General features: G+C 49.8%; 2 protein-coding genes across 8 annotated transcripts in view; both read right to left on the bottom strand.

Annotated features, from left to right (window-relative positions):
* Positions 1 to 15,486, bottom strand: part of UBE2E1 (ubiquitin conjugating enzyme E2 E1) — a 705,427-nt gene that overhangs the window by 50,469 nt on the left and 639,472 nt on the right. For 2 of the 7 annotated variants that reach the window (XM_050938518.1, XM_050938519.1), the window contains exons 2-4: positions 7,925 to 7,948; positions 4,034 to 4,122; positions 1,438 to 1,488 (exon numbers count right to left, since the gene is read on the bottom strand). In XM_050938518.1, coding sequence (XP_050794475.1) covers positions 1,438 to 1,488; positions 4,034 to 4,074 — 92 coding nt within the window. In that variant the 5' untranslated portion in view covers positions 4,075 to 4,122; positions 7,925 to 7,948. The other 5 variants (XM_050938514.1, XM_050938516.1, XM_050938513.1 and 2 more) reach the window with 5 other exon arrangements.
* Positions 1 to 15,486, bottom strand: part of NR1D2 (nuclear receptor subfamily 1 group D member 2) — a 746,221-nt gene that overhangs the window by 123,561 nt on the left and 607,174 nt on the right. The window lies entirely within an intron of this gene.

Raw genomic sequence — 15,486 nt, 5'->3', positions numbered from 1 at the left:
TAAAGGTTTACTACGTCCCAATCACCTGTTTTTCTTTTTTCCCCGCTCTGTGTACCCACCCACTGATATTGTTGCTGATCCTTTGGCAACAGGGTGGGGAGTTGGAGTCTTTGGTTGATCCTTTTCGACGTGGAGGCCTCCTTTCAGCCCATACCTCCCCGGTTCTCATATATTCGTTTCCCATCCTCACTGCCAGTGATTAGGATGCTTGACAGTGGTTTTGAAAGAGAGGTTCATTGCCCCTTCACTGAACTCCACTGCTATTGTCTCCCTGTGCACCAGTTAAAGGTAACAAGAAGCTTCAGCACACCAGCAATATAAAGGTGGGGGCAAAATATCCATTCTAAATACATCTCTACCCCGATATAACGCGACCCAATATAACACAAATTGGGATATAACGTGGTAAAGCAGTGCTCTGGGGCGGTGGGGCTGCGCATTCCGGCAGATCAAAGCAAGTTTGATATAACGCATTTTCACCTATAACGTGGTAAGATTTTTTGGCTCTCGAGGACAGTGTTATATTGAGGTAGAGGTGTACATGACGGATTTTAAAATATATTTTAAGTGGCATTTTCTTTTAATTGCTACTACCCCTTCAGACCTAGCTTAGCAGCAGCAGCAAGGCATGGGGAGAAGAGTCATATAAAGAACTCAAGAATGTCTTTGGAAACAAGACTCCAGCAGGCCAAACGGGAGAGACAAGGTTGAAAGCAGCCTTCCCGTTTAATTAAACAGGAACAACCAAAGACATTGCCAATATCATGTCATACTCTAAAGCCAAAGGGAATCACCAGGGGTCAGGACAACTAGGTGATGAACGCAAAGCTTTGTAGGTACTAAACATAATGTTTAAATCTCTAAAACATAGTTTAAGTAACCATTCTATAAAGGGCAATAGCATACCCCAGGGTGTGATTTCATCACATAACATATACGCTTCTTCAATGCGTATACTCACTGATGAACTAAGAGCCCCCTTCCCCACTGTGTGTTATTGCTTAGCATAGAACTGTCAGAGCTGGAGAGAACTCACACAGATTTGACCATTTTCTGCTTGTTTGGCAGGATTCTCATATAAATAAAAATTAATGCAGTCAAGCATTCAACTTATACACCAGGAAAAACCAAAAAGGGGCCCATTTTCACACTCTTCCGTATTGACCACTGTCAGAAACACACACACAGCTAATGTGACAAACACTAATGCAATTACAAAAAAACAAAATAAACAGAAAATTCACATCAACACACATAACGTCTCCAGAGCTTTCTCCTGCAGGGGATTTATTTTTATGTCATCCAAGCATTCATAAGAGTATTTTATGTCATCTAAGTGGTCATTACTCTGCTACATTGAGAACTTATAAGGATATTTACAAATAATAAAAAGCATACTTTCTCTCCTCCCTCTGAGAAGGAAGGATCAAAACAAACCTGCAATTGGGAGGTGGATCTAAAGTGATGTCAGCCAATTCTTTCTGAATCCTATGGCAATAAAAACAAGAAAGAACAAAGGTAAGTCACTATGCGGGATCACAGTCATCACACACGTGCAGTATAGATATATGTCACAATGACTGTGAGACTGTGTATGTGTGTCACTCTTCCAGGAACACACAGGGTAGATCAACACCTGCAGTGGCATGCAGAGTATGTACATGGCATGCCCAACTAGCACAGGTATAAATGGTGCAGATGGTGATGCACCGCTTAGACGAGTATAGTGGAGACATGCCAGAATCTAGGGTGTCCTGCCGCCTCCCCACTGCTAGAGCCTTTCCCCACCACAGTGCAAGATTCCAGCAGTGAGGAGTCATAGGGTGTCTGTCCCACTGTGTGTGTCTGCAGTGGTCTAGTCTATACAGGAGGCAGTGTGTAGGGTATGTGTAGCTATACTCTGCAGTGAAAGGTTCAGGCAAGGGGAGGCAGCAGGGAAAAGCTCCCCCCACCAAAGCCTTTCACTGCAACTGGCCCTGCTGTCGGAGCCTCTCCCCACTGCCAGAGCCTTTCACAACCTGAACACTGCCGCCTGTATAGACAAGACTACTCCAGACACACACAGTGGGGTAGACACCCTGTGACAGAAACACAGAGAGAAAATAGACACATTCCTTCTCCCCATATCAGCTCCACAGACTGCTCCATCCCCCACCCCACACACAGGGGGATAAGGCCCCATCCCCCTCCAACATACTGACAATGAGACAGATCCTCCTTGCAAATGCAAGTGTTAGGTGTGAGGGGAGGACTACAGCCTGGGGAAAATTATGAATCTTTGTCTCACTGAGATGGGCTAAACAGCCACTGCCACAATCTCCTTCCCCACTTAGCATCCTAGGGAATGGGCTGGAGGGGTTCTGACTGGGAAGGGTGGGTAACTAGCAACAGAGCCCAACTCCCTGATCCATTTCTGATTAAACTTAAAAAGAGAGGAATAGTCACACACATCTCCAAGATCCTATCTGCTCCTGCAACCACAGACTCCAAATCTCCCCTGCCACCCAAAGCCCCGCCCCCAGTCCTCTCCCTCACATCCACAAAGCCCCATCCCCAACATCCTCCCTGCCTCCAGACTTCTCCAGGATCCACAGCTCCACATTTCCCTTCCACTACCACCAGCTACCATCCCTATTCCCTAGAGCCCCACTACTGCAACTCAAGCCTCCCCTCCAAATCTCCCCCCACTGCACACACAAACAGCCTCCCTTCCTTCCCCTCCTCCACACTCAGCCAGCCTCCTTTGCCTGTCTTCTATTTGTCACACATAATAAGAACCAAAGCCTATTCATACCAAGCAATTTACAATCAGCAGGCCTTTACAGATATTTTAAAACTAGCTGATGGCCTCTCATCCAACCACCACTTGCTGCTGTGTATGTGACTTTGCCAAGGAATCCTTTGCTCAGACGAGTTCTGAAGTCAACAAGCTGCCTGAAAGCTACAAAATCCAAACGATCTCTTGAGCACAGCAGAGCATTGACTGAGCAATCCAAAAAACCCAGCCCTTTTTGATACATACAGATCGCGAGCTTTTTGCTGGTGCATTACAAAGCTTTTCAACGATCAGCCAGATGGATTATTGTTCTTATTGACGGAGTAATGAAAGCTTGCTTGGAAGCTTCATTCTCAGCTAGGTGAGCTTTTTTGGAGTGGGATGGTGCCGAATTCAGGTGACATGGAGAATGGCTCAGGTAGGACAGCAGTAATGTTTTGGAAGTAAGTTGGCTCTAAGGGCTTGTCTACTTGGGGGATATTGACTGGCACAGCTATTCCAGAAAAGTTATTCTGGTATAATTTAAGCAGAGTAATTATTTCACAGTAAAGTCCCTTTCATTTCAGAAAACACTGTCCACCCTGAGAGCTGTTCTGGAACAGTAATTCCCCAGGTACGCAAGCCCTTAATGCAGGTTGGAAGGAGATAGGGAAATAGTGATGCATTTAGTGGGGAGAGCTGGCACCATGTAACAAGTGTTTGCATGTATGACAGGGGTCATACAAGATCAAAGCAAACATTAATTAATTAATCCTCACAACACCCCTGTGAGTTATGTGTTATCATCATTCCCATTTTCCAAATGGGGAAACTGATGGAGAAATTAAATGACTTCCTCAAGGCCACATTGCTTCAGTAGCAGAACAGGTATTAAGCTCATAGGCTTTAATCCCTACAGAGATCTGGCTCTAAAGTCAGGTGCTGAGGAGAGCAGTAATCTCAGTGGGGACGAACGGTGCTGAGTGCAGACGGTGAGGAGGGGATGGGGGACGCGATAATGTTTGGGGAAAGCTTCTTGCTAGGTGCAGATAGTGACAAAGGGGAGATGGGGACAACAGTAATTTCTGTGGAGAGGTTGAAGGTAAATGCCAATAATGAGGAATAGAAATGGTTAACACTCAGCGAAGGGGAGGAGGAACAGCAGCGAAGGGGAGGAGGAACAGCAGCAATGGGGCAGTTACAGAGGGCCATATAAGCAGAGAGACAGAGGCACAGAGAGACAGCAGTGACACAGTGTCTCGTTGCAGACAATCTCACCTCTTGGCGCTAGTGGAAAGGAGCTTGGAGTTTTTACTCATGCTGACTTTGCTTTCCTTCTTCTTAGGGGTGTTTGTCTCTTTCTCGGTCTGTTGGTTGGAGGATGAAGATGAGGAGGAGCTGGTGCTGGCCCTCGAATCGTCATCCGACATAGCGGACCCCCCCACCACACAACCCAAACCTGGAGAGGAGACACCGTAGGATGTGGGGAACAAACAATGAACGCATGCACAGAGAAAGGAACCCACCACAGTCTCACAGGCAAAGGGTGTTTGGGTCACACTCTCTTTAGACAGGGCCTTGTCTCTCTCTCTCCCTCCCTCCTGGCCTTTGCAGACAGGCATGCTGAACAGAAATGGTCTGAGCAGGAGGAGCAGCAGCTTCTCCCTGCACCAGTAACACTGGGGGAAGGGACGGATTTGAATGTCTCCTTTCAATGAGAACAGAAGGGGGGGCAGGCTGGGAAGAAGGAGGCTGCAAGGATCAGAGAAGCTGCAAGTAATTCTTTCTAATCTCACCCAAACTACACACAAGAAGCCAGTCATCTTCACCCCCAGTTATCCAGCCCTGAGGCTTGGGATATAAATAGGATGTCTCCAGTCCCCTCTGCAGACTCAGAGGTAGATGGAGAAAAAGGAAAGGAAAAGCAGCAGGATCAATGTCTACAACAGGAGTGGGGAGACATTGGCTACAGGGGAAGAATAAGTGTCTAGGAAGGTGAGGGGTGGGTAGGCAAGCAGGGTGTTTGTGGGAGGGAGATCAGTGGAGGGGGGAAGAGAAGGAGGTCAGTGCCTGCGGTGGGGAGGGGAGGAGGGACAGGCAAGGTGGGGGGGGAGAATTGGTGCCTTGGCGGGGGGGAGGAGATGAGGAACAGATGTAGGGGGAGATGAGTGCCAGGAGGGGGTGAGGGGCTGGCGAGGTGGGGGGTGGAGGAGATCAGAACCTGCAGAGGGTAAAAGGCAGGCATGGGGGGAGATGAGTGCCTGCAGGGGGCAAGGGGTAGGCAGGGTGTGTGTGGAGGAGATCAGAGCCTGCAGGAGGTGAGGGACAGACAAGGTGGGTGTGTGTGGGGGAGATGAGTGCCTGCAGGGGGCGAGAAGCAGGCAGGGTGTGTGTGTGTGGGGGGGGGGGGGTGTCAGAGCCTGCAGGGGGCGAGGGGTAGGCAGGGTGTGTGTGTGTGGGAGATAAGAGCCTGCAGGGGGTGAGGGATCAGAGCCTGCAGAGGGTAAGAGGCAGATGTGGGGGGGGGGGGGGGGGAGATGAGTGCCTGCAGGGGACAAGGGATAGGCAGGGTGTGTGTGTGTGTGTAGGGGGGAGATCAGTGCGTGCAGGGGATGGGAGCAGGGGTGACAGGGGGTACCAATGCCTAAGTATGGGTGGGAGATCAGTACCCACAGAAGGCAAGGAAGGTGGGAGGGTGGAAATCAGTGCCTGCTGGGGGCAAGGGAGGGGAAGGCAGCGGTGCCCAAGGGGGCAAGGGGAAGGGATGGGAGGGTGGCGTTCCCCGCGGCGGTGGGGGCGGGAGAAGAGATGGGGGAGGGAGCAGAGCCCGGGGGGGGGATGATGGGGGAAGGGGGAGCAAAGCCGGGAGGAATGGGGGTGGGGGCAGAGCCGGGGGAGGGGATGCGGGGAGCAGGGCCGGGGGGGGGGGGTAGGAATGGGTGGAGGGGATGCGGGGAGCAGGGCCGGGGGGGGGAGGAATGGGTGATGGGGATGCGGGGAGCAGGGCCGGGGGGGGGAGGAATGGGTGATGGGGATGCGGGGAGCAGGGCCGGGGGGGGGGAGGAATGGGTGATGGGGATGCGGGGAGCAGGGCCGGGGGGGGGAGGAATGGGTGATGGGGATGCGGGGAGCAGGGCCGGGGGGGGGAGGAATGGGTGATGGGGATGCGGGGAGCAGGGCCGGGGGGGGTAGGAATGGGTGGAGGGGATGCGGGGAGCAGGGCCGGGGGGGTAGGAATGGGTGGAGGGGATGCGGGGAGCAGGGCCGGGGGGGGGGGTAGGAATGGGTGGAGGGGATGCGGGGAGCAGGGCCGGGGGGGGGGGGTAGGAATGGGTGGAGGGGATGCGGGGAGCAGGGCCGGGGGGGGGGTAGGAATGGGTGGAGGGGATGCGGGGAGCAGGGCCGGGGGGGGTAGGAATGGGTGGAGGGGATGCGGGGAGCAGGGCCGGGGGGGGGGGTAGGAATGGGTGGAGGGGATGCGGGGAGCAGGGCCGGGGGGGGGGTAGGAATGGGTGGAGGGGATGCGGGGAGCAGGGCCGGGGGGGGGGTAGGAATGGGTGGAGGGGATGCGGGGAGCAGGGCCGGGGGGGGGGTAGGAATGGGTGGAGGGGATGCGGGGAGCAGGGCCGGGGGGGGGGGGTAGGAATGGGTGGAGGGGATGCGGGGAGCAGGGCCGGGGGGGGGTAGGAATGGGTGGAGGGGATGCGGGGAGCAGGGCCGGGGGGGGGTAGGAATGGGTGGAGGGGATGCGGGGAGCAGGGCCGGGGGGGGGGTAGGAATGGGTGGAGGGGATGCGGGGAGCAGGGCCGGGGGGGGGTAGGAATGGGTGGAGGGGATGCGGGGAGCAGGGCCGGGGGGGGTAGGAATGGGTGGAGGGGATGCGGGGAGCAGGGCCGGGGGGGTAGGAATGGGTGGAGGGGATGCGGGGAGCAGGGCCGGGGGGGGGGTAGGAATGGGTGGAGGGGATGCGGGAGCAGGGCCGGGGGGGGGTAGGAATGGGTGGAGGGGATGCGGGGAGCAGGGCCGGGGGGGGGGTAGGAATGGGTGAGGGGATGCGGGGAGCAGGGCCGGGGGGGGGGTAGGAATGGGTGGAGGGGATGCGGGGAGCAGGCCGGGGGGGGGGTAGGAATGGGTGGAGGGGATGCGGGGAGCAGGGCCGGGGGGGGGGGTAGGAATGGGTGGAGGGGATGCGGGGAGCAGGGCCGGGAGGGGGGTAGGAATGGGTGGAGGGGATGCGGGGAGCAGGGCCGGGAGGGGGGTAGGAATGGGTGGAGGGGATGCGGGGAGCAGGGCCGGGGGGGGTAGGAATGGGTGGAGGGGATGCGGGGAGCAGGGCCGGGGGGGGGGTAGGAATGGGTGGAGGGGATGCGGGGAGCAGGGCCGGGGGGGGGGTAGGAATGGGTGGAGGGGATGCGGGGAGCAGGGCCGGGGGGGGTAGGAATGGGTGGAGGGGATGTGGGGAGCAGGGCCGGGGGGGGTAGGAATGGGTGGAGGGGATGTGGGGAGCAGGGCCGGGGGGGGTACGTGCACGGGGCACACCTCCAGGAAAGCGCTGCTCTGCTCCGTGATAGGGAGAATTGCCCCCACCCCCGGTGCGGGCCCTGCGGGGAGGGGGCGATACCTGCCGGCCCCGGCCCCGGCCCCAGCCCGCGGTCGCGCTGCCCGGCCCGGAGGCCCTGGCCTGGCCGCGGGGTGCCCTGCGGGGAGAGGGGCCCCGCTCCGTACCTCTCCCTTTGTGTCTGGCGGCTCCTCCGCGGCGCGGCTGGGCCTGGCCACTCGTGTCTCTTGCTGGGAGAGAAGCGGAAGTGCTGCAACAGCAACTCTTACCCAGGCAATGGCTGCCCCGCTCCTCCCCGGCCCCTCGGCGAGCAGGGCTGGGGGGGACCGGCCGCACTCGCCCCCAGGGGGCAGGCGCCGCGGGAGCCCCAGCCTTGCGGGACCGCAGATGGAGGCTCGTCTGCGAGTGCCCTGACGGGGCGCGCGGGGGGGGGGAGGCGGAATAAAGAGGCTCCGAGGCTCAGCTCCCTGCCCCGGTCCTAGGGGGCAGAGGGAGCAGCTGGGGCTGCCTGATGGCTTGAGCCGGGCTCCTGCCCATTCCCACCCCTGGCTCGCCCGGCCCCAAAACAGCTGCCCCCGCATCCCCCTTCCGCAGCAGCAACAACTTCTCACCTGGCTCAGTCCAGGAGCAGCAGCAGCAGCTTCCTCCCCGTCTCTCACCTGTTCCAGCCCTCAAGCAGCAGCAGCTTCTCCCCTCCCCTCCCGGGCTCAGCCTTGACTCATCCTCAGCAGCAGCTTCCCACTTGCCCGCGCCCCGAGTTCAGGATTCCATTGTCCCCACGCAGCCCCCGGTGCGCTCACGAACACACAAAAGGAAGGGCCGCTTGTGATGTCAGCAGCAGCAGCTCCTGCGGAGAGATGGCAGCAGGCTGGGCTCCGGCTGGCCAGCTACAGGAAGGAAAAGCAGATTGGATGAGGGGAACCCGCAATGGTGAAGTCCACCTGCTGGGGATCTAGTTGGTATTTAAAGCACAGCATTCAGTAAAGTTGGGCTTGATTGTGCTGTATCTTCAATGGCTTTTTTCCTTCTTTTGCTCCTGCAAAACCTTTGCAGTTGATCTTTTGGCACAACCGTAAAGAAAAATGACATCTCACCACACTAGTGACCCACTGTACTTTTCACATAAGAAGCTAGCACAACCAGTCACTTTTCTAGGGGCCAAGGCAAAGTGCCATAGATCTCAATGGAAATGCTGCACCAAATTCATTCATGCTGTTACCTCCATTGACTTTAATGGGTTAACACCAGGGCTGAATGTGGCTCAGTGCCTTCAGTTTCCAAAAGTATATCAAGAGATCAAACAGCAAACTATGTGGCATATTCTTTGTTCTCCCAGCCACTAGACTATCACCATTGTGCATCATAATAATTAATAGTACTTTGCATTTCCATCACTCTTTGCAACTGAGGATCTCAATGAATCCAACTGCACAGCACACCTGCAAAGTACTGTACATATGATTATTACCACCAATTTATACTTTGTGAATCAGAAGAAAAGAACTTAGTTGTCTAATCTCCCAGAATTTTCAGGGGTGCTCAATACTTAACAGCTCTGTTGATTTCCTATTGAGTTTGGGTGTTTAGTGCTTCTAAAAAAATAGGCTTCCAATCTCATGTTTTAATCATATGACCTTGTGTAATACATCACAGCTGCATACATACCACAGCTGTCACTGGGGACTGAACTCTGGAATTTCAGTACCAAAAGCTAAAGAGCATCCTGAACTAATGATGTTCTCCACTGTGTCTGAATCCATGATTCCCTCCAGAATGGCTGTCCAGATGGAAGTTTTTACTCTTGTATCTCAGACTCTCACTATAAACACATCTAACAGGGGTAGCATGTGATAATATCTAACAGGGATGGCATGTAATACAGGACTGTTCATGTGGTCATGTCTCCCTCTAGTGGCTGGGCCCCTTCAGTTCCAGAGTCCAAAACTGGGACAGATGAAGCAACTCTTCTTTTATCTCAAGGCAGTGATTCTCAAACTTTCGTACTGGTGACCCCTTTCACATAGAAAGCCTCTGTATGCAACCCCCCTTTAAATATATTTAAAAGTGTTTTTAATTAATAATACCATTATAAATGCTGCAGGCAAAGCGGGGTCTGAGGTGGAGGCTGACACTTCGCGACCCCCCATGTAATAACCTCACAACCCCCTGAGGGGTTCCAACCCCCAGTCTGAGAACCCCTGGATCAAGGGATAAGTGATCTGTGCTTTTAGTGATGAAGGTCTCAGGTTCAGTCCTCTCTAACAGCCAGTTTATGACACATGCATCTCATAAATTCCATTGTCCAGCCGTTTTCTTCATTCTACCCTAATCTCAGACCTATAGTCACTTTGGCAGGAATCCTACCTCTTTGAAGCCCCAACATAAAGAAAAGTTGAATTTTCCCTGACAGTTGTAGAGTCATAGAGTTTAAGGCCAGAGGGACTATCAGATCATCTACTCTGACTTCCTGCACATTGCAGAGAATTAAACGCAACCCTACCACATCCACACCAAGCAAACAACCAGAATGAGACCAAAGTATTATAGCCCTCAGGACACTAAACTGTTGTGTGTAACAACCAGAACAAAAAGGGTCAAGGTGCCACTAGTCCGCAAGACCTCTGTAATGGCAGGAAATTGATTAAGTGAGATCCTAGCAAGTGACCCATACCCCATTCTATAGAGGAAGGTGAAAAAAACCCTAAGGACATGGCAGACATGATCTGGGGAAAATTTGTTTCTGACCTTGAATTAGTTTTTTCCCTCTGCATGTGAACCAGACTCACCAGTCGAGCTCCTGGGAAGGAGAATTCTCAGTACCACCTCAGAACATCAGCCCACCCCATCCATGGCCATGGCCATACAAAAATAACCCAAAATACATTGGGGGAAAATGTATTCCTTCCTTACCCTAGAGGTGACCACCTGAAGCATGAAATTTTAAGAACATAAGACACGAACCAGACCCTGGGCTGCTCCCCCTTCCTGCACCACCACAGGTAACCCCTTCAAACAATCCCATTCACAAATTTATCTATTTCTATCTTAATACTAATTAGTTTGTACCCCCCCACTATTCCAACTGGAACCTCACTCCTCTGATGGTTAAAAACCTTTTAATTTCCAATGTAAATTTATTCATGGACAGTTTATACTCTCCAGAGGCTTTTATGTCATACAGGAGCAGTTGACCTGGAGATGACACTGGAGGTGAACTAGCTCGTCATTGACAGTTCTTTTAACAAGGACTTACTTGTGATCAAAATGTTAAATTAATAAAGGGTTGGCTAGATATGGAAAATCCTCCACTTCTTTAGTAGGCTCTTTGAGGACTTTACTCAGCAAGAGCAGCATTTGGACCAGCTGAAATCATAGTTGTCTGTGGATACTGATGCCACCCATGTGGCAGAGATAAAAGTTTTTGTAACCAATCAATGCCATATAACTGGGGCCATGTGGTGGAATTTAGCACTCACCATCTATACCCAATAGTTATTGACTCAGAGGGGGTACAATAGTCAGAGCCATCTTTTCTCTTTCTCTCTCCTCCCAATCACCATATTTTCCTATATCGTTGTATTCTCCCCCCCCCCCTTTTTTCCCTTTCATTTTTTCTCTCTTCTTTTCCATTGACAAGTTGGAGGGAACTCCATATGACTGCTCAACTGCCTCTAATTTTAAGGGATGCCTCTTATGTTAGAAGGCAAGTAAAGGGGGGGGGGAGGGGTACAATTTACCAGGGTCCGTCCAAGGGGCCAGCCAGAAGGCCACAAGCCCATCACCAGGGGATAAAAATTCAGGGTAAATTGTAGACTTCTGAGTTTGATTAAATGTTATTTTATACCATCTCAGTAAGCATGTTTGTACCCATCTATCTGTGTGGCATACTGATCTTGCAAGTTCTTGCAAGATTTACCCGAGCCAACGAGAAGTAGTGTTAGAACAGAAGCAACATTCCAAAAAGTGAGCTGGTCCTCCAGGGTGCCTAGAAGGGCTGGGACCAGATTCTAGGGATAGGGGACAGTACCTCCAGGATACCAAGAGGGCATTTGTCACTGAAGTATAATTAATATATGTGCCATACTGCCATGTCTGGCTATAAATTCAAATCAGGCAGCTAGAAACGTCAGGAGCTTAAAGAAAGGGGGAAAAAGACGCAAAAGGATGCCAGTCAAACCACCAATTTTTCTAGACAGACAAGGCCTCCCAATAGTCTGGCTCAAGCAATGCACAAACTGGGGAACTGGATAAACAAGAGGAAGATTATTTCAGTCTGGAGACTGTGGAAATTGATGAAGAAAAGCAGCCAGATTAATCATGTGATTCCAATCTAATAACTTCAAAGACAGTCTAGTAATACAACCACCAGCGCCGCTAGACTCAGAGGAAGGTTAGCAAGAAGCAGGAGGGAGTTGTGCTACATTACTTACTTTTTAAAAGATCCAGGATTGTGGCCTAAACACATTACAAATCCTGTAACAAAAAATATTCTATCTGGTGTACTGAATTTTGAAGAAATGTGGAAGCTAGGGAAGTCAATGACAAAAGATGTTCCTGGACTAACTTTCCTGAATTTCTTCTCAAATGTCAGATGTCCAACACCAGAGAAAAGACTCCAAGAGACTGGCTATGAACAAAGCACCATATTTCTTTCTATGTTGGCTATTTTCTGAAGGAAAAGACAAAACAATGCAGTACACTGGAAAATAGTTAAGAATAGTCACCAAGTGTGAAAAAATGGTGCAAACTATATAATAAACTTCCTGAACATGAAAACAGCATAGAACATAAAACCTGCTACTGCCGGTGGAAGGAATTAGAGCACTCACTTTCAGATGGATGGGGAGTAGACAGTGAGATTCAAAAACAAATATTAACAGAACCTGCAAGATGGAGAGCAATATTGGAAAAAAATGTTGACTGTTACCTTACTTCTTGCTTCAGGAGGCTTAGCGTTCCAAGGAGATATTGGTGATCCACACAACAGCAACTTTTTTGAAACTCTTGAATAACTAGCTCATTATGACAGCATAATTTGTGACCATTTGGTTAAAGTCAAACAGAAGCAGACAGAGGGTAGAATAATGCAAAGATAGGCACATTACCTCTTGTGGGAGCTAGAATGAATGTATTGGATTATGTGGTAAAAGCCTGCAGAAGGCCATTCTTGCAGAGAGAGAGAGAAAAAGCTATCTATTATTCTATCATATGTTATGCTATCCTGATGCCTCTCACCATGATCAAAGTGTGTTGATATTCATGTTTGTAGTTCAGGACCAAGATAGTGATGCATTTAACATTCAAGAAGGATTTCTTGAGTTCATCAACTTTGATCAAGAAGGTGGAGAACAGATACGCGAAATGCTAATTGTCAGTGTGAAGCACCATAAAATTCCACTTGATGACTGTAGAGGTCAAGGATTTGATAATGGATCCAATATGTCAGGAAAATTAAAAGGCATTCAGGCCGGCATTATGCCCAAAAATAAACTTGCTGTGTGTTCTTGTGTTTTCCATTCACTTAGTCTCATAGAAGTTAATACTGCAACTGCATGTACTGAAACAATAACATATTTTGGTGGAGTGCAGCAATTTTTCGTGTTTTTCAATCCTAGTCCTGTGAGGTAGAAGATTACAACAAAATAGGTAAACTGTTCACTCCATTCTCACTCAGACACATGCTGAAGGGCATGTGCTGATGTGCTGTCCTGGTATTCAGGAAACATTGGAATGCGCTCTGGAATTAGAAGTTAAATCAGAAGTGGAAGCACCAAAACAGTACTTCGGCTCATTTTCATGCCTTTGTTTGGCTTGTTTCTGGGATAAAGTTCTTTCAAGTACTGAGGAGAGAAATAAGATTTTACAAGCCTGAGGAATCTCTCTAGATTCAGAGTCAGCTCTCTTTGTGGATATTATGGAAGAATTAAAGCAACTTCAAGACCAGTGGCCCAAAATTCTCTTGGAAGCATGCATTGTGGTGGTAGGTATGGGAATTTTCTACAATTACCCCAGAAGAGAGGTAGGAAATGGGAAAGGATTTCATGATGAGACACTTGAGGAATCATGTTTTGTCACCTCTGAAGATGAAACAGTGTTTTTATTCAGAAGGAATGTATCCTGTGCAACTTTGGACAATGTTATCTGAGAGTTGGAGTGCCAATTCACAGCAATCAATGACATTTGTTTTACGTTCAAGTCAGTCCTAAACAATCTTATTTAGAGATTTACAACAAAAAACTATAACTAATTTTCAGTGACACATGAATAGCACTATGAATTTTTTGCATGTTGCCAGCGACCATGGCAGAAGCCAAAAGAAGTTTCAGCAAGCTGGCACTCATCAAAAAATGCAGACGATCTACTATGGAACAAGAATGTTTAAGTTATCTTTTTCTCTAAGGAGTGAGAACTTGCAAGAAAATTTGAATTTAGTGAGGTCATTCATGATTTTGTAATTAAAAAGGTGAAGAAAGGAAAGTGTAAAGTGATAAAGTGGCCTATCTATGCCATTTCAGAACTAAAATATGTTTATATGTATTTTTATGTATCTTTCATTAATTAATGTGTCTGAGTGGGGTGGAGACCTATGTTATGAGTTTGCCCTGGGCCTAGCAAGATGTTGCATGGGGCCTGCATGTTAGTCCCAAAGTTGCCGACATGCCTAACAAATTTGAAGTCCACTCACTTTTGTTGCTGAAAATTATTTATATCAGAAATAAAGAATCGTGAAACTGAGGTGACAGAAAAAGTCATTTACGCTAAAAAGAAGGATTCCCACAACATTTCAAATTTTCTATATGTTTCATTGCTTTGTGTCCCTCATTTTGAATCTTTGTCACAAGTGGTGTTCCATATTTGGGTCTTGGCAGGCTGAGAATTAGGGCCTCTGCGTGAATAGAAGTAACGTCAGTGGGCTCTGAATCAGGCAAACAGGGGGGAAAGGAATAATTTTTGCCCTCTTCCTGCTGTCATCAGCTTGGATCCCTAGATCTAGTTAATTTCACTTGGCTGCTAAAATCACACCTTCAGGTGAGAAGCAAGGGAACTAGCGAAGTGGTGGTATGTCATATAAGCCTGTACTGCTCCACTGTGTCCTTTGGGTCTGAACCTAAAATATGAGGCTAGACCAGGGGTTCTCAAACTGGGGGTTGTGACCTCTCACGGGGTCACAAGATGGTTATGGGGGTCACAAGCTATCAGCTCAATGGGACTGACAGCCCAGAGCCCCCATTAAATTAAATTACCCCCCTCATTATTAATTAATAAAGGGGGGTCACACTCTGAGGCTTGATGTGGGGGGAGGGATAGCTCAGTGGTTTGAGCATTAGCCTGCTAAACCCAGGATTGTGAGCTCTATTCTTGAGGGGGCCATTTAGAGATCTGGGGGAAAAATCTGTTTGGGGATTGGTCCTGCTTTGAGCAGGGGGTTGGACTAAATGACCTCCTGAGGTCCCTTCCAAGCCTGATATTCTATGTGTGAAAAGAGTTACCAATACAAAAAGTTTGAAAACCAATGGTGAAGATAAATCAGGCTATTTAAAGACCCATGGCCACATCCTTATCCTAAATAAGTTAGGCTGAAACCCTGTATAAGGTCCAGAAGGGAAGCAACTAGATTCAGATTAGAAGCTTACACAGAGAAAATGTAAGTGCTGAGTTCCATGAGATGGGGGTGGGGAATTTACATGTTTATATTGGGGCTTCCTGCCCACAGCTACCCTTCCTTAACTACTTATGCATCCCATCTCTGTTTACAGTAATTTCCTTGGCAGTGAGATTCTCTCTATGGAGCATTGGAGTTTAATCCTTTTCTGTAGCAGGGAGGGCTCTGTAATGAGTTGTTCCCTCGCCTCTTATCCTACTGCCATAGCTCAGACTGGGCTAGCTGATGAACTGAAAAGTTGATGTGTCATTGTAGGGCTCCCAAAGCATGAGTGCCAAGTGGCCACTTTCTCTGGGTTTAAGGCGAGTCCTGACAGCAATCAGGAGAGCTGGCTAAAAGGATGCATCAACAGTGTGAGCTGAGAGACTGTAGTCTCAACAGAGAGACACCAGACATCTTGGGTAAAATTCTTGTCCTGATGAAGTTTTAGCCAAACTCCCATTGACTACAGTGAGGCCAGAATTTCACCCTATCAGCAAAAACAGAGAACTGGAGAATGATCTACCTGGA

This window comes from Gopherus flavomarginatus, chromosome 2, assembly GCF_025201925.1.
Source record: "Gopherus flavomarginatus isolate rGopFla2 chromosome 2, rGopFla2.mat.asm, whole genome shotgun sequence".
In the NCBI taxonomy this organism is placed as follows: domain Eukaryota; kingdom Metazoa; phylum Chordata; order Testudines; family Testudinidae; genus Gopherus; species Gopherus flavomarginatus.
Note: the sequence above shows the minus strand (reverse complement) of the source record. Positions and strands in the feature narration are given on the sequence as shown.